Here is a 24,284-nt window from a genome sequence, read left to right as displayed (position 1 = left end):
CCATATAGGGGAGACCCAGGACAAGTTCGAACGTGCCACTCTTGTTAAATTGTGGACATGACATGTTACACCGCTAGTGGGCAGAATTTCCTATGGACGGAGTGACTTGACATTCACTTGACCTTCAACAGCACTGCCCACCCACACACCTACCCAATGCCTAATGCCTATCCATTATATGATTTTGAATTGGGATACTGGTCTCACGTTATGCACCAGGCTAATGTAATTAGTAAAGTGGATAAGCAGGGCAAGGGCCCAATACGCCAAGGAATTTGGATAAACTTACATTTGTTTGTAATGTCGAATCTGTTTGCATAAACAATTAAACAAAATCTTTCAAATTACTCATTCATTTAATTTGGTGGAGTGGTCTAGGATGGTTTATCTAGATATTCATACATGCATAGAAACATAAATATTAGCAAATTATTTATATCAATACTTAAAAAATACATTTTGTGCTGCAGAAATTTGTGAACTACAATGCATGTATCATAAGCTAATGAATCAAAATAAAAACGCCTTATATTTAAGAATAACGATTTACCATATTTTTTCATTAGGCTTACAGTTTAATGTTACTTTAACCATGTAGCTGCTCCCTCATCGCGAGTGCGAATCCAAACCGTTCAGTGAAATCGCAGGGCACATTACTGTTATTGCGTGTTCATTTTACATAGTGTTAAACGCCCATGTATGCAGCTTATTTTACGGGGGCGGTGATGTGGCCCAGCAGTACTGCGTTTGCCGCTAGTTGCAGCAGTTCGCTGTTTAAATAAGAAAAGCTGCCCTGGTTAATACTGCACGAGCATTCGCTGTAAGATACACGCCGAGTGCTTCAAAGTCGCTGTTAAAGATCCTGCGATGTAATTCTAAATGAATAAGCCATTCTACGCGGATATCGTGTTCCAAATTTGCCAATTAAAACAGAGTAACCGCAAATTACTCATTTGGGATGTTGCATTACATCGCCCTTGACTGTGACACTACTGCAAGATTACCTCTGCGATACAGCATTTTCGTGATAGCGTTACACTATCTTATCTTATATTTATATAGTGCTTTTATCCAAGGCGCTTTACAAGGGTTATCATTGGTACAATGAGGGGAGCTAAAAGTGATACGGTGAATATGGATGGGATATGGGGAGGGAGGTGAGTGAGTACGGGAATTACGGGGTACCTCGGGATGGGGGTAAGGATAGGCCAGGGAGAAGAGGTGGGTCTTGAGGGAGGAGCGGAAACTGGACAGAAAGGGTGCTTGCTTCGCTGTAAGATACACGCCGTGTGTTTCAAAGTGTTTTGTTGTAGTACGGAGTTAGACTGATGGCCTTAATCTAAGTTTCCTTGTGGTTGTTGTTATTTGACTTGCATCCCACTGGGATCTTTTGCACACAGCGTTGGTGTACGGTGCTTTTTTTAGGAATATATTGCTGTTTTTTTTCATGGAATTTCTGTTTGCACAGTCAACACATAGTCACTTTAAGATGTTTTCTTGTTCGTGTTTTTTGTTTGTTTGTTGTGGTTGCACCCGATTCAAGAGCCGAATAGCTCACAGGGCTATACCAAAATAAATCAACTGAAAACTGAAACTGCAAAAACTTAATGTGGAGGGGAAGTTTGTTCCAGTAGGGAAAAGGAGCGGAAACGAGATTGCGCACAAGGAGAGAAGGGAATGGTTAGGAGTGCTGGGAGAGATTGAGAGCGGAGTGGGCAGGAGAGGACATAAAACGAGACAAGGGAAGTAAGGTACGGTGGGGCTAGATGGGGAGCCAGTGCATTTCTATAAGAAGGGCGGAGGTGCGGGAGCAGTGTGGCAGGTTGTAAATGAAACGTGCTGACGCATTTAGATATTTTGTAGTGGAATGAACGCATAGGCTGGACGACCGAGTAGGAGAGTGTTACAGTAGTCTAACCGAGGGAAGATGAGCGAGTGTATTAGTAGTTTGGCGTTGGACTGAGTGATGAGAGGACTATTTTGCGAATGCTTACAAGGTGGAAACTACAGGTGCGGGGATGGCGGAGATGTGAGAGACGAGGGAAAGGGAGGAGTCGAAGAGGTCACCAAGGTTGCGGGAAGAGGACAGGGGTGAGTGAGAAGGGTGGGAAGGTGATGGTGCGGGTGGGTGGAGGGGAAAGAGCAGCGAGGAAAAGGAGAACCTAGGTTTTAGAAGGGTTGATGGCAAACAAGTGGAACGACACTCAAGACTGAAGGGCGGTTAGAGAGGCTGAAATGCGAGAAGAGAGGTCCGGAGTGAAAGTGGAGAAAATAAGAATATTTGGATGTCGTCAGCGAAGAAATGGCGGGAGAAGTTAAAGGAGGAGAGACAAGTGTTTCGAGAGGGGAGATGTAGAGAGAGAAGAGAAGGGGGTCCAAGACAGGGCCTTGGGGAACACCTGCTGTGACGGGTGAAGGAAGGGTGCAGGGGTGATTGAAGGAGACCGAGGATGAGCGTGAAGGGAAATATGATTGGAGCCAGGATAAAGCAGTGCCGGAAATGCCCAGATTAGAGAGAATGAGAACGGTGAAAAAAAATACCAGACGCGTCAAAATCGTCACACAATAAATCAAACGTCATCTGGAACCGCGGGGCCACCGCGGCGTGTACCGTGCAGCGAAGCGGCCTGCCGGTGGAAGGCGAGAGCCAGCTGGAACTGCCCCTGGGAGTTGCGCACGGCCCCCATGTTTTGCAGCACGGCCGCCCGGCGGGCCGCGTCCGCCACGCCCTCGCTCAGTGGCAGCGCCCGCTCAAAGCAGTCGACGGCGGCCGGGAAGAGCTGCAGCTGCGAGAAGCTGAGGCCCAGCTCATTGTAGAGACGCGCTGGCGGAGGGAATTGGGATACCGGAGGGTTGGTGGGGGGTGAGGGGGGGCAGGCTAGAGATGTGTTAATTTAGTCACAATATTTAGTTTTAGTCACAGTCTTGGTCTAGTTGGTGACAACCTATGGAATTTTAGTGGAGTCATTCTCTAAGTTGAATTGACTAAAGCAATCAAACGTTAGCCAAATGCTCTTAGTTATTACATTTTGCTGTGGGGTGGGGAATTCCCCCAATATTATCCGGGCAGACAATCAGTAAACTCAGTAAATCTGTATATAATTGTAGCCAATAATTATTGTAGTCTTCTAAAGCGCACTGCAGTCTAATAACGTTCCTAAATTATTTAAGTCTGCATCTTCATTTAGACTCATTAATTTAATCTCATAATAGTAGCGCCTCGGTCCCTGGAGGGTAGTAATCGTAGCTATCATCAGGTTTGGTGATTTACATCCACTTATAGTCATCGTTGACTGAAATTGAAAAATATATAAATTGTGGGCAGCAATATTTTTCGGTAAGCAGCCGATATATTTTTTTTCTCGACAGCACCAGGGAGGCGCCAATCGCAGCCGCTACGGCATCGTGGCTCACCCAACAGCGCGTCGTTGTCACGGACGTGAACACAGGCGGAGCGGCACTCCTCCAGCACGGACACCGCGGCGGTGCCAGCGGTGGCGGGCGAGCGGAGCAGGGCCGCGCCGGCCTCGCACAGCGCCTCGGCCGCCTGGTCGGCCCGGCCCGCGCAGCGGTAACTCCGTCCCGCCGCCAGGAACCAGTCGGCCGCCCGCGCCTCCTCGCCCTGCTGCATGCAGCACTGACCCAGCTTCACCTGCAGCAGACAACGGTGCCCGAGCGCCTGAGTACCAGAGGTGAGTCTGAGAACTTCCCAGGGAGGGAGGAGGGGAGGTTGTGGGGGGCTCCACAAAATTTTAATGTTTGAAACCAGGTTCCAGCCTAAAAATATATTTTATTAACCCAACGTATTTTCTGTGGTTAATATAAATAAAATACCAATGTTTTGTGACATAAGGGGGCAGGGGTGAATCCCCCCCCATTGGATCCACCACTGTCGTGTACAGAGATTACGACGGTGCCACTTTTAGGCGATTCTCACTCACGTATGTTTACTTGTCTTGCCACTTTGTGACCAACTTGCACTGGTAAAGTATGGTCAAATAAACCACCCAGAATCTCCATGGCATGGGGAGGACCAAATCCATCGGTGGATTGACAAAATAACTGTACATACGGTGTTGCTAAACTAAACAATTGTTTTATTTTACCAGATGTTGCTCACTGACCTATGTAGCTCTTTTCTCAGAAGAGATCTGACCACAAATGATAGCTCAATGAAGTGGTTTGTCACGTGGAAATTTATAGCAGCCAAATAATCTCGACTCTGCCTGGGTCTTCGTATGGAGATGACTGAGGGTTTGATAGTCCCCACGAGCATGAGGGTTGCAAACCTCTGCACTACAAAAACCTGGGACGTATCATACAGGGCAGAAAATATTGCAATTCGGGCAGAGCGAAGAACAACACGTCAATGCATCGTCTTGAGTGGTGTGTTATCATTATGCAACTGCAAAACACCCCGACTCTGAATGCTCCTGAGAAGACAGATCTCAGAAGAGGACGATTCTGGAAAAACCAGGACAGGTGGCAAACCCTCGCGAGCGGTCGCGTACCTGTGCGTCGGCCTGGCCTCCCATTTGGTCGGCTCGGTACTGGGCCAGCGCGTCCTCGTAGCAGCGTGCGGCGCTGGCAGGGTCGTGCAGCGCCTCGTACGCGACGCCCAGGTTGAAGAGTAGGTCCCCGCGCTGGTCTCGGTCCTGGGACCCTTCCGCAGGACACGAGGGGTGCATGCACAGGGAGGAACGCGGCAACCATCGACTGAGATCCACGGGTGGTGGTGGTACACGCCCATGATCCGGTGCTTTTGGAGGCGAGGGTTTTGGAGGATCACAAAAGTTTGTGAAACTTCCCAGCGAATTAAACTAAAAACGAAACTGCGTTTTATTTTACCCGGTAAAGCACACTGAGCTACATAGTTCTTTTTCAGAAGCAGCATGGCCACAAATGATAGCGTATCATGTGAAAAATTATAGCAGTCAAATAGTCTAAAAGCACGTCTCTAAATGTGGAGGGAAAAACCAGAGGAACCCGGAGAAAAATCCACGGGACCACAGGGAGAACATGCAAATACGAAATATAAAAAGGCGTCAGGGTTGGGATCGCACCGACGACCTCCTGCATACCAAGTGAGGTAGTTAACATCTCGCCACCTTGGCACCCCAAATTAAGCTGAGGTGCCAAGATATTATTGTAATGTAGACGGCAGTACAGCAAGTGGGTATTTGAGCCCGTCCTTGTAAACTTTTTAGTGTTATTGTCTTCCATGTGTGGGTTTTGTCTGGTTGCTCTGATTTCCTCCCACACACAAACCACTTCCTAAAGGAATTGGCAGAATATCTCAAAGCCAGGCCTTTCTGAAAAAGATTCTTACAATGCAATGTGGCATCTGGGAAAAAATACCATTCTTATCATGAGATTGTGCAGATTTGGTCACTGACTTGTCAGAGTGAGTTCTTCATAATAAAGGTTTTTGGGTTAGACCGCGTCAATATAAATGTGTTGTTAACCCACCTCCATCTGACACAGCGAATTAGTAAGGTTTGTCACGTGAACAAAACGTGCCAATTAGTTACTACTGCAGCACACCAGTGTTTTGGAGAGTAAACCCACAACATTTACAATTTGAGTACGAGGTTTTGATGGTGATTACAACCAGCTTCATCAGGCAAATTGCCAGAATTGTGAACACATTTATAATTACGCGATCTAACCAAAAACTTTTCTGAACAATATTGCTTGCAAAAGCCTACGTGTGAGAGTGAATTTTGCCATGAAGTGTTGGGAAGGCCCAACACTTTACATTTGTTTCTGGTCTTCATTTCAGAAATTGACAAATCATTATCTCGATAATGTTCCAATTATGCCATCGGTGTATCATGTCAAGAAACAAATACAGAATTGTCACAGTGAGCAGTGATTCTACCTTGTTCAACTCAAATTGAATATTATGCCTTTTTGTGCTGTCTATAAATGTTTTAATTGGTAAGACCTTCAGCTCATTATACTTGAGAATACTGCTAGGGTATGGGTTCAGGTGGCACCAACCCAAATTCGATCAAAGTATCTCTGCAGTGTCAGCCAAGCGCTCTGAATGTGGTATCAAGCCCCTGAGAAACTTGGCCACCTAAATCAATAAATGATGAATATACAGCCAGATGAACTTCAGCTCAAGTACTAAACTTTATGGGCATGATTCTCGTATACTGGTGAAAACAGCCTTTATACCCACACATAAATCAGGCACTAACTCTTTTACTAGACCATTCAGTCGATGGCTGCCTTCTCAACGGTGGAGGCATTGACCGTTACGGATGGAAAGGATGGACATAACAAACACATAAAAAAACACTCTCAAACTTGGTTGGAAAGCATAAAAGTAAATACAACGAAGCGGTCACTGAGGGGAGTGAATTCCATCAGCGGTCTCCGACGTTGCGAGCCTCACCTGCCGCCTGGGCCTCCAGCAGGTACTGCAGGCCCTTGTCAGCCTGGTCTGCGGCCACGTACGCCGCGCCCAGGTTGAAGGCGCACGCAGCCCTCGCCACCGGCTCGGCGAGCTGTCCTGAGCGCTCGTACGCCTTGCGGAAGGAGGCCAGGGCGCGCTCGGGTTTGCCGTCTGCCATCTCTGAGCTGGCCCGCTGCGTGAGCCGGTTCACCGCCCTTTGCGCCTCGCCATCCCCTTCTCCGCCCGTGCCGTTGCCGTGCTGCGGAGGGGCCGGAGGTTTGGGAGTGTCATCACCACCGGCGTCCTTCTTGCGGCGGACGCGGCCGTTCTGCACGGACTCGGCATCGAACTTGACGTGCTTCTTGCTACTGGTGCTCTGAGCCGGATGCAAAGCACCGTTGAGCTGTGTCTCTCTGCTGTGCATAGAGATGCCCTCTGTGCTCTCCTCTCCATATAAAGAGGTTTCACGTTGGTCTGGAGAGGGGCTGTGGTGTGGCCGCTTTGGGGAGGAGGTGCTGGCAGTTTGCGGTGTCGTGTCTGAGTGCGAGGTCCGATCCGTCGGCTCCACCGAGTCCCTGACTTCGTGGGAGTCTGTTTGGGACATGTCAACAGATGACCATTACCGTATGAATAGCCCACAGTGTGACCGCAGTCACCAATTTCAAATTATGGACTACATAGTACACTCATGCCCACTTCGAATATTCGCCAGCAACATTTAAAATATTAACTAAGCTACTCCTGAAGCCATCCACCGGATCACCAACCTCGACATGAACACACGATAATAAACGTTACTGATAAACTCCACGCCATACAAAAGGTGTAGCAGACCAAAGTCATCTTGAGTATTGCCATCAACAGCACTAATATTACCACTGTTGAAATTCATTATCATGAGCAAGCAGCAGCAGCCACAGCGTCGTCATTTCATCAATAATATCACAAATGCCACCATTGCCAGTCTAAGATTGTTTTCCAATGTTGATAGCTGTGCTAAATTAAGAGCTTTTAGATATGTAATTTGCTTTCAATAAAGGTCATTTTTATTCAGTGTTGTGTAAAAACAAAGTGTGTTTGATTTACAATGGCCCACGCAGTGCATGGAGCTGTTTGTCATTTAGTTTTGACTTATCCACCGACCACTCGTGCTCACAACCTGCAATCATGAGTTAGGTACACACCCACACACCCGCAGACAAACGCAAATCACATTTACACTTTGAAAGTTCAATGAAAATTATTGCCGGGTGCCTGACTGACATGGGTGCCCCTATCCAGTACCACTGCTCAAGCCTACAAGGCAATCAAGGCCTCTTTGCCCCACAAAAGAGGAAACAAAAATATATAACACGAAAAACTCAAGTAGGGGAACCTGAGAAGACAATGACACTGACTTCAACTTAGCGACACATGGCGCGCATCTAAGATTACGTTTGCCCGAGTGAGCCGGTTGCATTATCATCAGGTAACGGGAGTAAAGTTTTTCTTTCTAATGATTTCCTGGTTCAGGAAACAAACAAATCGGAGACATGATACGAACAACCGAGAAGAGTAAAGAGGTTTGGACAGGTAACATCGCTAGGCAGAATGGTCGTCGATTGACGAGGCAGGTGAGACGAAATGGCAGCCAAAGGAGAGGATGCGACCACAGAGGAGATTGAGTAATGAGATCAGTTAATTTGTGGGAGCGGTATGGAGGGTAGCAGCACTGGACCGTGAGAGATGGTAGGCCTTTATCTAACAGTGGATAGAAAATGGCTGATGATTATGAGAGTTTTGGTGAGGCTACATATTGAGCAACAAAAGTGACATTTTTACCCGTGAGTGGCAGGGATTTAGCAAGGCCACGCAAAAAATACTCTACAGAAAATAACACGGATGAAGTATTCATCTCACGGATGGTGGAACTGAGCAAAACCCACGCATAACGCGACACTGAGCATCAACATCGAACTCACCCATGGTGTGGCTGGGCAGACGGGCGGGCGAGCAGACGCCTCGGGGGCTATTGCTGGAGCGCACACGCACGCACCTGCCCTCTCGATGCCATTGTCGACTCTGCAGATGGTGCTCACACGCGGCCGCCTTCCAGGGCAATGTTTTGTCTCCAAGCGTCCCCGTGGTCAGGGGACCATGGGGGGGCCGTCATTGCTAGGGAATATCGAAACACAACACTCTGTGGGGCCGGGCGTGTCAGCGTAACGGGAGACATCGTCAGCGCCGCAGTGCCACGAAGCGCACGCAGGAACCAGGCAGCTGAGAACGTTCGTGGTCACCTGCGATGGGGCACAAAGCGGGTGTTATGTGTCACGCTCTGGAACGCGCCCGGACAGACGGGAGGGTTGTTTTTTTTTTGGGGTGGGGGGGGAGTTTAGTCAAAGTGTCGGTGGAATTCCACGAAGTACGATCGCGTGTTTTATTTTCTTGCTTCCTTTCTTTATTTCCGCTACCCCGTAAATTATTTACGCGAGCTTTGGTTTTCAGAGAGGAATGCCCCGGGTTGGACGGCGTACATTATTGATAACGTGGCAACGGGCGTGCGTGCTTTGTGAAGTGGTATTCTGACCGACCACAAGTGAACAGGCCACTCCGGCCTTGCCACAAGGAGAGATATTGCGCACTTCACCTGAAGAAAGGATCTGTACACATTCAGGCCTCTTGAGGCTAATGTACAAGACCCTGCTAGCTGTATAACACACCTTGAGTAGGTGGACTTACTTTACATCGACTTAGACAGGAAATGAAGGGATATTCAAACTTGAGTTGTATTGTACAAGTGACCAGTGATGGTTACAGGCGCTCACTCACTCACACAATTACTCTTCATCACTCAATCTTGTCGTGTGAGCTTACTTAAATTGGGGCAGGAGGAGACACAAAAAAACCCTCAGGGCGGAAGGGGGGGCATGACCCAGCCAATGGTCAGCCTGAAGCAAATATAAACTGGAGACAGAACGAGTAACAATATGATCTGTATAGCACAGTATGCTCTAATTCTCACCCTCTATACATATGAGGTTTGGCTCGTATATACAAAATAGTGCAGTACCACCATTTTTTACTTGACTATAAACATGTGATGGCAGTCTGAACCTTAAGCAATGGGGGGGGGGGGGCGCTCAGCCCCCTCCTGTCCCCCCCCAATGTTAGAGCTTTTATCACCTTTCATTAATCATAATCAACAAGAAACACTGCCTCTCCGGTTATAACTGAACGAGAATAAGCTAATATTACTGACCATTACCCTTTTTACAGGAGAAGAGCCATTGCTAAAACGTGGTTGTTCATACAGCAATTACAGCAACGCTTCTACAGCACTACCAAAACGGTAGTTGGAGTGTATTGGATACCCTCCATGGTGGTGAGTCATGTTCGCCCCACTGCTGGATGAGTAGTGAGTCTCTGCGCTGTTGCCACAGGCTCCTTGTGAACGCGGCCCGTGCGGGCACGATGCCCCACTCCTTCCCTCCATCGTTCCTTGGGCAGTTCCACTTTCACGCTGCAACCTCATCCCTGATGTCACCCATCTCCTCCTCCCCATCCTGCAACCTTCCAAAATTATAAATGCGGTACGCTCATTGCATCTAACCAAGCGAATAGAGCAGTGCTGATATGTTCAATAATTTATTCAAATGACCTCATTCTATGCTGTGAAGGGCCATTGCCTGAACCCTCTCCTATCATATAACGATTTTTTTTTAAGACCACAGTGTTATTGTCGAACTTGTTGAGTTTTAGCTGTTGTCAATCATGCTTGTGCACCACTGCCAACGCAAGCAGCGTCACCAAATTGTTCACTTCAACTGAAAGCAATGTGCTGAGGTTAACTTATTGCTTAGGCTAAGGGTATCAAGTTACGACACATGAGGTAGGAAAAAGTATAACACGGTTAGGTCAAGAATGTACAGAGGATGTCATATTTACATCGATTCATCATCGCGAGTTTCAGTGACTAGTAGTATACGTTCAACATTCCTATGACAGGAGGAAGCCTATCTATATGAAAAAGTATTACAATTAATTAGATTTTCCAATTACACCGTGGTAAAGTGTTGCATGCAAGTGAACCAGCGCCCATGGATTTTATGAATCTGTATGTAGTGCACTTTATCAAATCAGCCTCTGAATTTAACATAACTTTATAATTCTCTTAAAATATATATGATTGAACATATGATCCTCATGGCGATGTCCCCGGGGTACCAAATAATACAAAATGGCTGAGGCAATTAAATATTACTGGTAGGAACCTCCTGGTTACACTACCAGCCCACAGGGGATTATTGTGTCCGTCCGTCGTGCATCCAAAAATGGGAGGGGTGGGGCTGGGTGGAGAGGGGCTGGGTGGGGCTGGGTGGGGAGGGGAGGGTGGGGAGGGGCTGGGTAGGGAGGGGAGGGTGGGGCTGGGTGGGGAGGGGCTGGGTGGGGAGGGTGGGGAGGGGCGGGGCTGGGTGGGGAGGGTGGGGCTGGGAGGGGTTGGGTGGGGGGGTGGGGCTGGGTGGGGAGGGGCTGGTCACCCCGTGGTGCCCTTATAAAACTCAACGTTTCATCTACTCACGCCGGCTTGTGCCCGCCCTCACAATCCGGTATATTTGCGGAATCCACCACGTGGTGCCGTCGTTGACCCTGGCCATTGACCGAGCAAACCAACGTTCCTACCAGCTCCCTCTGCAGGAATGCGTTTGATTTCTGGGACATTTTTTTCCAGGGCTGTACTTAACTCCGCGACTGTGGTATCAATCAATCCGAAATCAGTGCTACTTCGCGATGTCGAAATGCCAAACATTAGCATTAAAAAATCCGCTAACGAAAAATTCAACTTTTAATAGTGCATCGTGTACAGCTCGTCGAGATGAGTCGATTGACGCATCGCCGACCATCAGCAGACTAAAAATGACTGCTATCTTGAACAATGCTTTCGTAAAAAAAACTGTTTTTATTTTTTGATTTAAAGCTTTCGTGACTGCAGGGATTCATATTCTCGGTTCTTTCGGTAAAGTCACGTAGAAGGGAAACAATAAAAATATAAAACAATAAAATTATCACGACGTTTCGACTGCAACACAAGCAATCATCATCAGGTGTGAAAACCACAGCAATAATTGTATTGTTTTATATTTGTATTATTTTATTGTTTCCCTTCTACGTGACTTTACCGAAAGAACCAAGAATGTGAATGTTTTTATGTTTACATTTGTGGGGAAATAAATTCAGTCGCAATTAATGCTGAGAATTATTTCACAAATCAATCTACCCCAGTGTCTCTGTGCAGATGGGAATGGTATCATCCAGAGATGAAAATCATCAAGGACATCATTATTGTACATTCATCTTTGTGTGTCTTGAAAGATACAGCACAGAATCCAGACCGCTCTATTCCAGCAGCTATACAGCTAATAATTGGAAACACAGGTATTAGAGAGTTAAAAACAACTATTTAAAGTAACATTTTGGGGTAAATCGGGTGAATTCCCAGAGGTGTGGCCTCACACTTTTTAATTCTCCACTTCAGAGACGCCGTTGTGGAGTCACTTTCAAGCATTTATTAGAACTTCCCATCGACAAAGGTCGCCCGTGTAGCCCGAACAGACTGTTGGGGCAAGTGCTGTTAGCGAGCAGCACCTGTGAAGGTCGGCACGGCAGCACCACGCCCGGCCGCCTTTGTCTTCCCCAGTGGCGATGTTTACACACCACACCAAGCACTCATTTGAGGCCGAGTCGACCTAGGGGAGACAGCACCGGCTTCGACAGTCGTCACTGGTGTTGGCCGTGAGCGGGATCCCCGTGATCGCAGCGCAGCTACGCTAAACTCTTAAATGTTGTACTGTACTCATTTTATTTTACATCCCAAACGAAGGTTGTTAATGAACGTGTACAGACAAATGTGCAGCCTTGACATATCTCACTGCTGGGGCAAGGGGCCTCCACTTGCGGCAGCCCTAGACAGGATTTGGTCTACTCTTCCACGTTGTTCACACGTGTCGCAGGAGGTGGGGGGGGGGGTACCCACACTTTACCCCACCACACGTTAAAGATCGACCGCCGTGAACCTCTTTAAAACAGCACGGTGTCGAGCCACGAGAGGTGGGTGGTGCGGATCGTCGTTTCAACTGCCGCGCCGGGAAATCGAATCGCTGTGGCAGCTCCTCATGGGAATATACAGGGATAACGATTAATAATCAGTCGTGATCTCTATCCACTGCTGGATGGAGGCCTCACGTCTCTCAATTGCCTTGCGATCAGCATGGTTGGCTGCGTACGGTGCTAAAGAAGTTCAACATACAGTACTGTACATACGTGAACGCGTTTATCGAATTCTAGAAATGTGTACATGTAGACATGTATACAGTATATTCACCGAAGGCAGGGTTATTGTGTGAATGCGTTGAGGTGTTTATACGAGTTGGGTTTACAGGACTCTATTATGACATTTGTGCACCACCAGTCAACACGGAAGGCCGTGTGGCTGATGGATGTGTAAAAAAAATGTACGCGGAGGGACGAGTCGTGAAGGGAACGAATTGTCTGCTTGTGTAATTTGTTACGCTTTATTCTCCACGGCACTTAATCTACAAATATTTAAAATCTATTTTAAATCCGTTGTTAAAATACAAGATCCAGGTCCGATTCAACACAATACATAAAATCCGTGATCTGGTTCCGTCTGTAAAAGATGTGATTCCGGACATACAGTACCCTGGGTGTCTACAAGCTAAGTTGCCTCTGTGGTAGTAGTTACATTGGAGAAACCAAACGCCATGTCTCGGACCGCATTCGTGAACACAAAGCAGACCTTAAACACGGTAGGACCAACACCTCGGCCGTGGCAGATCATTGTTATAATTCAGTAGGCTCACATGACATTGACTTTTCAAAGAGAGAGGTTCTTTGTAAGCCATCTGGCTACCATGAGAGATTCGTTCATGAGGCTATCCACATATACAAGCACAGAGACAATTTCAACCGAGAAGATGGATTCTGGCTTAGCAATCATTGGAAAGATTTGATAAACCATTTCAGGTCTTGATTGTTCACGCTTACAGTGGCTTTCAGACAGCATACATTAATTTGTCGTCTCCCCCCTCCTCTTTTCAGAACATAGATGGACTCTTGATTTAAAGCTTTCGTGACTGCAGTAATTCATATTCTTAGTTCTTTCGGTAAAGTCACGTTGAAGGGAAACAACAAATAATAAAATATTTAAATAATAAAATATTATTTTTTTGTTTCCCTTCAACGTGACTTTACCGAAAGAACTAAGAATATAGATGGATTTCGATTTAAAGCTTTCGTGACTGCAATGATTCATCTTCTTTGGTTCTTTCGGTAAAGTCACGTAGAATGAGAATAAAATAATAAATTGATAAAATAAAATAACAGAATAATATTCTCACGACGTTTCGGCCACAACACAAGCGGCCTTCATCAGGTGAAGGGAGCGAGACTGTCTGGTAGGACAGCGCTGGAGTGAGAGAGCCACGTTCAGATCGCGGCTTTTAAGCTGTGTGAGAGGAACAAAGAGTCTTGACGAAGGAATTAGCATAAAATTTAGCATTGAAAAGGCTGAATGATTAGCTTGTGACTGGTCACAGAAATAGCTATGTTAAAAGTTAAAGCATACACATCCGCAGAGGCACCCATTGTTAAAAGGAATTAGCATAGAATTTAGGATTGAAATAGCTAAATTAAGGCATTCGCTTGTAACTGCTACAGAAATAGTTACGTTGAAGTCAGAGCATACACATTCACCGAGGCACTTAGTACAAATCAAAACAGGAGAATTTAGCATTGAAATAACTAGGCGAATTTAGCATTGAAATAACTGGGTGATTTGCTAGTGACTGGTCACAGAAATGACTATACATCTGAGCTATTCACAGTACTATATAGTGAACCAATAAAAACTAAAATATAAATTACCTTCATGTTATCAATAAACTCTATATTCTCCAATCAGCTAAGCTACCAACCATAAGTCGTTATATATCACAATGCTATATGGCGAAAAAATGGGTGGATTCTTACCCTCAAATTTCCGTACCACGGATAGCTACGGGCCCCGTTCACGAGTTCGTCCATGGTCGGAACAGAGGAGGGGGAGAGAGACAGCTGCGAAGCCCTAGTATACTCCATGTTGTAAACCAGGGGTCGGGAACCTTTTTGACTAAGAGAGCCATGAAAGCAAAAAATTTGGAAATTTATTTCAGTGAGAGCCATATAATATATTTTAAAAGTGAATTCAACTAAATGTCAGTATAATAAGCCTCTGAATTTATTCTTTTAAATAATGTTGTTATAACACTCACCATTAATGCGACTTCTGGTGCTGCATGGATTTGCTGATGTCTTTGTAGTCGGGTTGGTACTTGGTGAGGTTAAGCTTCATGCAAGCGTTGAGGCTTTCATCCGTTAAACGTGATCGTAGGTTGGACTTGATGTTTTTAAGATGTGAGAATGACTGCTCACATGCATACGTAGATCCAAACATGGTCAATACAGCAATACTCACACGCTGCAGTGTGTGGTATGTGACAGGAAGCGCGTTCCAAGTTTTGAGAATCAGCTGGTCTTCGGGTTGGAGTTTTTTCATTTCTGTCCACATGTGCTTGCTCGCCAACTCCGCTTTCTGTCGTGTGATTCTTTCCAAATCTTCATTCAGTGACTTGAACTTATTCACCCACATGTCTGAGGCCTTCAGGTCAGCCACTTCTGCTTCAAAATCTCTGACGGAGACACCAGGGATGTAATTCAGGTCGGCTGTGTTCAGTGAACACTCGTTTGGATGGGTGATGAACTTAAAAAGACGAGTGTGCTCACGAAATTCTCCAAAGCGTGCTTTGAAGGACTGTAGGAGACTGGATGTGCAGCCAGCTAGCTGGTGGAGATCAAGGTTTTGAATGGGCTCACTTGCTGTGCATGCATCTTTAAATTGGCTCAGTTTTTCAAAATGTAGTAAACGACCTGTTTCAAGATCCGTGATGAAAAGCTCCAGCTTGTTTTCAAAAGCAAATACAGCTTGTTGAAGGGATAACACTGTATTTCCAATGCCTTGCATTTTCACGTTGAGCTGGTTCAGATGTTCAGTCAGATTTACGAGATAGTAAAACTTGAGGAGCCACTCGGTGTCGGCTAGCTCAGGATGCCCGACGCCTTTCATTTCAAGGAAAGTCCGGATTTCGTTCAGGCAAGCCGCAAAACGGCTAAGCACCTTCCCTCTTGACAACCAACGCACATTGCTGTGCAAAAGCAGACCAGGATAGTTATTTACAACTTCATCCAGCAGTGTTTTAAACTGGCGATCATTTAAGGCTCGGGCAACAATAAAGTTGATCACACGAATGACCAGCGACATCACTTCGCCAAACTGCCTGTCACACATCTGAGCACAAAGTGCCTCCTGGTGTATAATGCAATGGAAACTTAGGATGGGTCTATTTTCATGTTCACGGAGAAGCGCCACAAATCCTTTGTTTTTCCCCACCATACACGGAGCACCATCAGTACACACTGAGAGAAGTTTATCCATAGGTAGACTTTTTTCTTGAGCAAACTCCATGAAAGACTTGAATAAATCCTCACCTCTTGTGGACCCTTTTAATGGCAGAACAGCAAGACTTTCTTCGCGCAGTGTGTCACCAACAGCATATCTTGCAATCACGCTGAACTGCGACAAATGGCTCACGTCTGTTGACTCATCCAAAGCCAGAGAAAAGAACGGCGCTGCATTTATGTCCTTCACTTGCGTTTCCTCCACTTTGTTTGCCATCACGATGGTACGATCATGAACAGTTCTTGCCGACAGAGGCATGTCTTGTATCCGTTTGATTATCTTGTCTTTGTTCGGAAGATCATCAAAAAGTTCATTGGCTACATCCAGCATGAACGTTTTAGCATACTCGCCATCTGTGAATGGTTTTCCGTTCCTCACTATTGCTAAAGAACCAGCAAAGCTAGCCGAATTATAGTCACCTTGCCGGGTCCATACGCGGAGTTGCTGCTGGCTAGCTTGCACCCTGCTCAGAAGCTCTTGGCACGCTTTCTTTCTGCTGTCTCCCGCAGGGTATTTTGATGCAAAGGTAGCGTGGCGCGTGTCGAAGTGCCGCTTTACATTCGACCGTTTCAACGATGTAATTTTGTCATTGCAAATTAGACACACCGCAGAACCCGCTCTCTCCACAAAGGCGAATTCTTCGGTCCATTCGTCCTGAAATGTACGATACTCGTCGTCTTTTTTTCTTTTCGCCATCTTCTTCGTCGAAGGGTTAGCTTTGAGCTAATGACCGAGCAGACGCAGTCTCAGACTGATTCAAAAGGGGGCGTTTACCTGTTTTACCCAGCAACGGCAAACGTAGGCCAGTATCATCCAATTAAAATAATGGACAATTGCTCCTGCAGCCCTGAACAGGACATGCGCAGTGAAAAATCGATGGATGGATTAAAACAAGTGAGAATATTTTGTTTTATCTGCGAGCCATATGCAATCATCAAAAGAGCCACATCTGGCTCGCGAGCCATAGGTTCCCGACCCCTGTTGTAAACCATACCATTAACCGTGGTGTGAGAGGTATTAAGAGGCAATGCTGGCGAAAGAGCTGCGGTCTGAAGGTCATCGTAAAATTACAATTAATTAAGAACAGAAATGATTTAACACATCTTTCCAGTGGTTACTAAGCCTGAATCCATCTTCTCGGTTGAAATTGTCTCTGTGCTTGTATATGTGAATGGCCTCATGAACGAATCTCTCATGGTAGCCAGTTGGTTTGCAAAGAACCTCCGTCTTGGAGAAGTCAATGTCATGTGAGCCCACTGAATTGTAACAGTGAACTGCCTCATCAAGACTCTATACCATAGAGCCCAATGCATTTCCGACCAGGAACACATTACCAGTGAACTCAAGCACGTACACCAGGCTCTCAGGGCTAATGGCTACTCCGACTACACAATCTGCAAAGCCATCACTCCAGTCATGTGGAGCCACTCAAAACCATCACCTTACCCTACATTGCAGGGGTCACTAAAAATATCTCCAAAATCCTGAATAAACACAAGATCCAGGTCCGATTCAACACAGTACACAAAATCCGTGATTTAGTTCCATCTGTAAAAGATGCTCTTCCAGATATACAGTACCTGGGTGTTTACAAACTAAAGTGCCTCTGTGGTAGTAGCTACATTGGAGAAACCAAAAGACATATCTCGGACCGCATCCGCGAACATAAAGCAGACTTGAAACACGGTAAGACGAACTCCTCTGCCGTGGCAGATCACTGTTACAATTCAGTGGGCTCACATGACATTGACTTCTCCAAGACGGAGGTTCTTTGCAAACCAACTGGCTACCATGAGAGATTCGTTCATGAGGCCATTCACATATACAAGCACAGAGACAATTTCAACCGAGAAGATGGATTCAGGCTTAGTAACCACTGGAAAGATGTGTTAAATCATTTCTGTTCTTAATTAATTGTAATTTTACGATGACCTTCAGACCGCAGCTCTTTCGCCAGCATTGCCTCTTAATACCTCTCACACCACGGTTAATGGTATGGTTTACAACATGGAGTATACTAGGGCTTCGCAGCTGTCTCTCTCCCCCTCCTCTGTTCCGACCATGGACGAACTCGTGAACGGGGCCCGTAGCTATCCGTGGTACGGAAATTTGAGGGTAAGAATCCACCCATTTTTTCGCCATATAGCATTGTGATATATAACGACTTATGGTTGGTAGCTTAGCTGATTGGAGAATATAGAGTTTATTGATAACATGAAGGTAATTTATATTTTAGTTTTTATTGGTTCACTATATAGTACTGTGAATAGCTCAGATGTATAGTCATTTCTGTGACCAGTCACTAGCAAATCACCCAGTTATTTCAATGCTAAATTCGCCTAGTTATTTCAATGCTAAATTCTCCTGTTTTGATTTGTACTAAGTGCCTCGGTGAATGTGTATGCTCTGACTTCAACGTAACTATTTCTGTAGCAGTTACAAGCGAATGTCTTAATTTAGCTATTTCAATGCTAAATTCTATGCTAATTCCTTTTAACAATGGGTGCCTCTGCGGATGTGTATGCTTTAACTTTTAACATAGCTATTTCTGTGACCAGTCACAAGCTAATCATTCAGCCTTTTCAATGCTAAATTTTATGCTAATTCCTTCGTCAAGGCGCTTTGTTCCTCTCACACAGCTTAAAAGCCGTGATCTGAACGTGGCTCTCTCACTCCAGCGCGGTCCTACCAGACAGTCTCGCTCCCTTCACCTGATGAAGGCCGCTTGTGTTGTGGCCGAAACGTCGTGAGAATATTATTCTGTTATTTTATTTTATCAATTTATTATTTTATTCTCATTCTACGTGACTTTACCGAAAGAACCAAAGAAGATGAACATAGATGTACTCGTGCTTCTAAATAAACTGCCAAATCGCTGCGCGTGGCGCTGACGGTTTTTTATAAATAAATAAATACACCGTTTGAAAATAAATAAATTTATGCAAACCGACACACCTGATGACGACCGTTTGTTATGGTCGAAACGTCGTGAGAATTTTTATTGTTTTATATATATTTTATTATTTTTTTTGTTTCCCTTCTACGCGACTTTACCGAAAGAACCAAGAATATAAAAATACATGACGTCAAACCGACGCGTGACGTCATTCATCCAGTTTAGCCGATGACGTCACGACCCGCGCGGCCCCTCTTCCTCCCCGGTTGCCACTTCCCGTTCCAACAGCGAGGCTGCTCAACAACGTGAGTTCCTCACCGCCAAGCAGATCACAAATAAACATTCCACCATTCAGCTGCTCAAAGCCAATTACTCCACGTTTGACTTTTACTAATGCGTACCGGTAATAGGCGGCCCGCGTCTTCAGGAAAGTTAATTTCCCCCATTGTCCGCCTACGAGGGCCTGACTAGTCGAGAGTTTGAATGGAGAATGTTTGGTGCATCGACTGCCGTACTAATTGAGTTGAATGTTAATTGATTCGTTGTTGAAAGGCGTTTGTGCTTAACGAATTCGCTCACGCTGCGACACCGGCGAGGTGGAGATTGACATCTGTGCAAGTGACCTCCATAAGAGTCGATTGCACCCTGGTGTGATCGTATCCTGACAGCAGGGTCACGGTAGGAATTGGTGAATAATGCTGCGCTCTATGTATTAAATAGGTGAAATTTCGGGCAATGACCCTCATTGTAGAGCCGTCATAGGGTCCCTGGATATAAGTGGCAGACGGGTGTCAAATGGAGTCTAGACAATAGAAGTAGATTGGTTTGTGACGAGGTGTTTAGGTGGTAATCGAATGGCATAAGTCGCTGATGGGGTCTTTACATAACCGAAACTGGTATCCGCGGGTGTCAAGACCAGTGCTTCCCAACGTTTCTGGATCCGCGGAAAACTATCAACAATAAAACATTTTTCGCGGACCACCATGCATCAGTTATTTAGAAAATTTACCTATCTAAATTGTAACATCTGCAGTTCCACTGTCCACTTCTCAATGCACGGTCTTCCAGACCACCAGTGGTCATCAGACTACAGGTAGAAACCGTTGCTGTACATTCGAATTACATCCTGGTATCTGATGGTCTCTGCATGAACGAACAGATCAGTTTAATTTACGTTTAAACAATTTTAGAAGATATTCTTAGTTCTTTCGGTAAAGTCACGTTGAAGGGAAACAATAAAATATATATAAAATAAAAATTCTCACGTTTCGACCATAACACAAACGGTCGTCTTCAGGTGTGTCGGTTTGCATAAATGTATTTATTTTTAAAGTGTATTTATTTATTAATTTTTTTTAGAAGAGCCTGTGGACTCGGAAGGACTTTCACCGGTTCATAAAATGGACCGATTTAATTGTAACCGAACAGACCAATCTCACCTTTTAAAATTATTTCAGTCGCTTTCAGCGATGCTGTTGTGCGTGTACCCGCAGATGGCGCGGTTAGCTCTGCTGCTGCTGGTGGCCCTGGCGGTGAGTGGCACGGTACGCACTGACGAGGGGGCGAGGCTACTCGCCTCCAAGAGCCTCCTCAACAAGTACGCGGTGGAGGGGCAGGACCTTACGGTGCAATACAACATCTACAATGTGGGCTCCAGGTGAGGTCTTGGACCACCCTTGTGGGAACCCAATTGCCCTTGTTGCGTTGGAGTATGGGCATGCACATGTGAAAGTTTATAAAAGGATGCAACCCAAAAAACCGTAGATATCGGTTACGTTCTGGGCTGTCCACAAGCTCAAATCCTTTAATCAATGAAAAAGTATCGTAAAATCAAACAAGTGCTCCGTTATAGCGCTCGTTTTGTGGATGCATTGATTTGTTAGGGGATAATAAAACTAGAATACTCCATTGTCACCATAACTTTCAAGCAGTTTCTCATTAATGAAGCTTCAAATTCCCATTGGATAGCCTGGGACACTTCCTATCAGGTTGCCACAACAGCTGTGTTTTAAGTTGTCTTCTGTTTAACCATAAGTGGGGAATCTGAGAGATCTATCACTCAGAAATGGCCCACAAATGAGTTATCCAGAAATGCAAGCATCTTCGCCACTAATCGGATACTAGAGGAATATTTTTGGCCTAATAAGTTTCTAATGTGAGTGCATTGTCCAAAGGTATTTGCAAGTGCTATTCAGCCCTCGTGAATGTTTTTCCCTCCCCTGCTTTATACGGTTCACTGTTGTCAATGTCGCCATTCTAGTGCTGCCCTGGATGTGGAGCTGAATGATGACGCCTTCCACCCCGAGCAGTTTGGTATCGTCTCAGGGATGCTCAACGTAAAGTGGGAGAGGATCGCCCCGTATCCTCCGCTCACGCACACTGCAGTGTTAAAAAAAATGTTCAGTCATGGAAGTTATTTGAACATTTTAGCATTCTTGACAGTGCAGGTTGAATTGAAGTGGGCCCAGGAACAGTTTCAGATATCTCACCACTGATGTTAGCCGTGGCTGGGAATCAATCTGATCACTGGGCATGGAGTGCCTTGCACGAACCGCTTCCTAAAATTATTCCTTATCTTGCATATATATAGACATAGGCTGCGTGTCAAAGCTGTCCATAGAGTCTAAGGTTTTGTTAAGCAGTGAAAAGAGACTTATAAGAAACTTCCTGGCATGCCACTATCACATTCTTGTAGCATCCACATCATAGGTCATGAGAATGCTATAATAGCACCGATTATAAGTCTTGTTTTCTGAAACTGGTCTGACAGCCTAGGACATGCAGCCCACATACTTATCTGCAAAACAAATGTAATTTGTGACGCGAATTATCCTTTAAATGCAGCAATGTGAGTGAGCAGCATGCCTGGTTTCCATAACCCAATTAGACTTGACTTTGGCTTCATAAAACCCAGAATTGACTAATAAAGTTCCATGAATTAAGTTACTTCAGTTGGCCATATTTTACCCAAAAACACTTTAGAACACCTTCCCAAAAAAAATCAATGAAAGGTCAAGATAGAGTTGCTGACAATTGTTCCATGCAAAATTAAATGATCCTGCCAGCCACATCAGTAATTGACATTGTTTTGCAAAATACATGTCAGGCCAGACAGTGATTCAAGATCGGCTTGTAAAAAAAAAAATCAGGCTACAGCCTAAATTTGCAGGCAACTTAAAAAATATATAACATGGAAACGTGCTGCTTTGATTGCAACTTGAGTTGAAACTGGTTATGTCCCATAAAAACATGGTATAAGTTGATAATGGATTCAACTTGCAGTGGTCACCAACGTTAAGCAGCGAAAGGGAGCTTCTTTAACAGCTGCCTGCAGGGGGAGTAACGTGTCGCACTCCGTTGTGCTGCGGCCACTTGTGCCGGGCCTCTTCAACTTCTCATCCGCCACGCTTTCTTACCTGCCACAGGAGGGCGCTGAGGTGGTGGTGAGTGGCTCAATCGTTTACTCTCGTGAAGCTGTGGGCATATTCGGATTGCGTGCTTGCAAAACATGTTCATGGGCTTGCTAGTTTATTTTGTGCCCTTCACTTGTTGGGGGCACGTGACTTGGTGCCGACCAGAGTACAAACGTCCACAAGGAAACAGATTTCTTGAAACAGACGAGATCCTACCTTAAATGTAGATTCAATAGGTAAGCAATATTTTTAGCCTGAATTATAGATCGTTTTCATTATCCGTTTGTTTGATCAGCCCCCCCCCCCACCATTACCACGGATAATCGAGTTGGTTGCAGTAGAATTACAATTTACAAAGTGTGTAAATGCAAATGCATCACATGACAGCATTAGGGAATGTGGTAAAATTGGAAGTGGGTGAGGGGAGAGAGCAACACTGCCCTCTCCCAGCGCAGGGCCAACAAGGCCAAGGGGATGACGCAACGAAGGACTAACACAAGTCTCGGTCAGTTCATGCAGCACCACACGTTAAATGTTTTAATGTAATTAAATGCATGGATGTATTGTACACCACTGGCGAACGCTTGTTATAAATTGCAACTGGGCTTTCAGTATGGATTCCTGCAGTTATGAAAGCTTCAAATCAAGATTGGGCTTTCATGATTAAGGTGTCATTGATATGCCTAAAGTATTGTGTTGCTCAGCGATGGCTGTTGGTTGTGCTATTGAAATACAAACCATGTCCGTGTTGCAGATCGGCCATACAAGTGCACCTGGCGAGGGGGGAATTTTGGCTCAGAAGGAATACGATCGCAAGTTCTCTCCTCACTATGTATGTTTGCACTGCAACAGATCCCCTCCACCTCATTTTGTAAAATTGGAATCTTGTGACTTAACAATAATTTTGGAAATACCGACAGCTCTTTTGTCAGTCTCCTGGATCAGCACCACCCAATGCGGTGTGGTGGTTGTTGGACCTTACTTCACCCTATTGGTCAATGTTGGTTGCAGGCAGGGAACAGACAAGGAAAACGCACCACCTATAAGACATGGATGTGCAACCATTATGCGTTACAAGTACTTATCTAACCAAAAGAATGCTTAGCTTTTGAGATTGAACAATTCACCAGGAATGTGCCCAGGAGGTACGAACATGTGCAGTTAAATATTTAAACATGCTTTAGTAAGACTGAGTGCCAGAATTGGTGTGTACTTTCATTTGACACATTTTAGGCTACTCCACTTGGTCATGCTTATCTGGTTATACAGAGTTTGTGGTGACTTTAATCTCTCCCACAGCTGGACTGGGCAGCATTTGGAGTGATGACGCTGCCCTCCATCGGCATTCCACTGCTGCTGTGGTACTCCAGCAAGAGGAAATATGATGCCCTCAAGTCGAAGAAAAACTAGTACAGCCTTACTCAAACTTTGGTCAGACATCAAACTATGGAAGGGTGTTGGGATTTTCTAACTATGCAGTAATTTTTTTTAATGTAAGTGATGTTCCAGGCAGTAAACACTGGATTGTTTATTTCCAACGATTAATTTTTATGAGAAACAATTGAGAAGTGAAAATACTCTTTATGATAGTTACCCAAAAATAAAAGTTTGCAATGACTATTGTGTTCAATAATTCAGTTATTTAACATAGCACATTTGTATCAATTTAGCATAAAGTTTACATGCTAAATACATTACCCTTTATATTTTTACTGGGCTTACAAGCTCAGGTGAAACCCACATGAGGGCACAACTTTCTGAAATAGTCGAAATGCCACCATAATTGTGATTTGCACCTGTATCATGTTGTAAATTTGTTTGATGTAACGCAAGTCACTGAAAAGCAGTACTGTTATTGCATTTGATTCAATTAAAAAACTTCCTCATTGAATACAACCTGTGTGCTTTCTGCTTTAAATGTACAAATTATAAAAAAACATGAAAAACAATGCTTGCTAGAAAAATATTTACTAAGTCTACATGCTATTTATACACGTGTGGGTTTAACAAATATATTCT

The 24,284-nt window shown here is 45.1% G+C and overlaps 2 protein-coding genes across 7 annotated transcripts in view; one reads left to right on the top strand and one right to left on the bottom strand.

Annotated features, from left to right (window-relative positions):
- Positions 1-17,884, bottom strand: part of TTC24 (tetratricopeptide repeat domain 24) — a 31,628-nt gene extending 13,744 nt beyond the window's left edge. For 3 of the 6 annotated variants that reach the window (XM_076073025.1, XM_076073028.1, XM_076073029.1), the window contains exons 1-6: positions 12,029-17,884; positions 8,365-8,557; positions 6,404-6,994; positions 4,512-4,663; positions 3,415-3,652; positions 2,612-2,824 (exon numbers count right to left, since the gene is read on the bottom strand). In XM_076073025.1, coding sequence (XP_075929140.1) covers positions 2,612-2,824; positions 3,415-3,652; positions 4,512-4,663; positions 6,404-6,994; positions 8,365-8,368 — 1,198 coding nt within the window. In that variant the 5' untranslated portion in view covers positions 8,369-8,557; positions 12,029-17,884. Of the gene's footprint in view, positions 1-2,611; positions 2,825-3,414; positions 3,653-4,511; positions 4,664-6,403; positions 6,995-8,364; positions 8,558-9,756; positions 10,699-12,028 lie in introns of those variants that run through there. The other 3 variants (XM_076073026.1, XM_076073027.1, XM_032968794.2) reach the window with 3 other exon arrangements.
- Positions 17,885-19,043: 1,159 nt separating this feature from the next.
- LOC116950630 (translocon-associated protein subunit beta-like) lies at positions 19,044-24,161 on the top strand. The gene is made up of 6 exons (XM_032968549.2): positions 19,044-19,157; positions 20,346-20,509; positions 21,113-21,211; positions 22,187-22,295; positions 23,020-23,097; positions 23,565-24,161. Exons 2-6 carry the CDS (start codon positions 20,346-20,348, stop codon positions 23,673-23,675), a joined length of 561 nt encoding a protein of 186 aa, XP_032824440.1. The 5' UTR covers positions 19,044-19,157; the 3' UTR covers positions 23,676-24,161.
- Positions 24,162-24,284: the final 123 nt, after the last annotated feature.

The sequence above is a fragment of the Petromyzon marinus genome, chromosome 40, assembly GCF_048934315.1.
Source record: "Petromyzon marinus isolate PM22_M1 ecotype Great Lakes invasive population chromosome 40, UKy_Petmar_22M1.pri1.0, whole genome shotgun sequence".
NCBI classification, from domain to species: Eukaryota; Metazoa; Chordata; class Hyperoartia; order Petromyzontiformes; family Petromyzontidae; genus Petromyzon; species Petromyzon marinus.
Note: the sequence above shows the minus strand (reverse complement) of the source record. Positions and strands in the feature narration are given on the sequence as shown.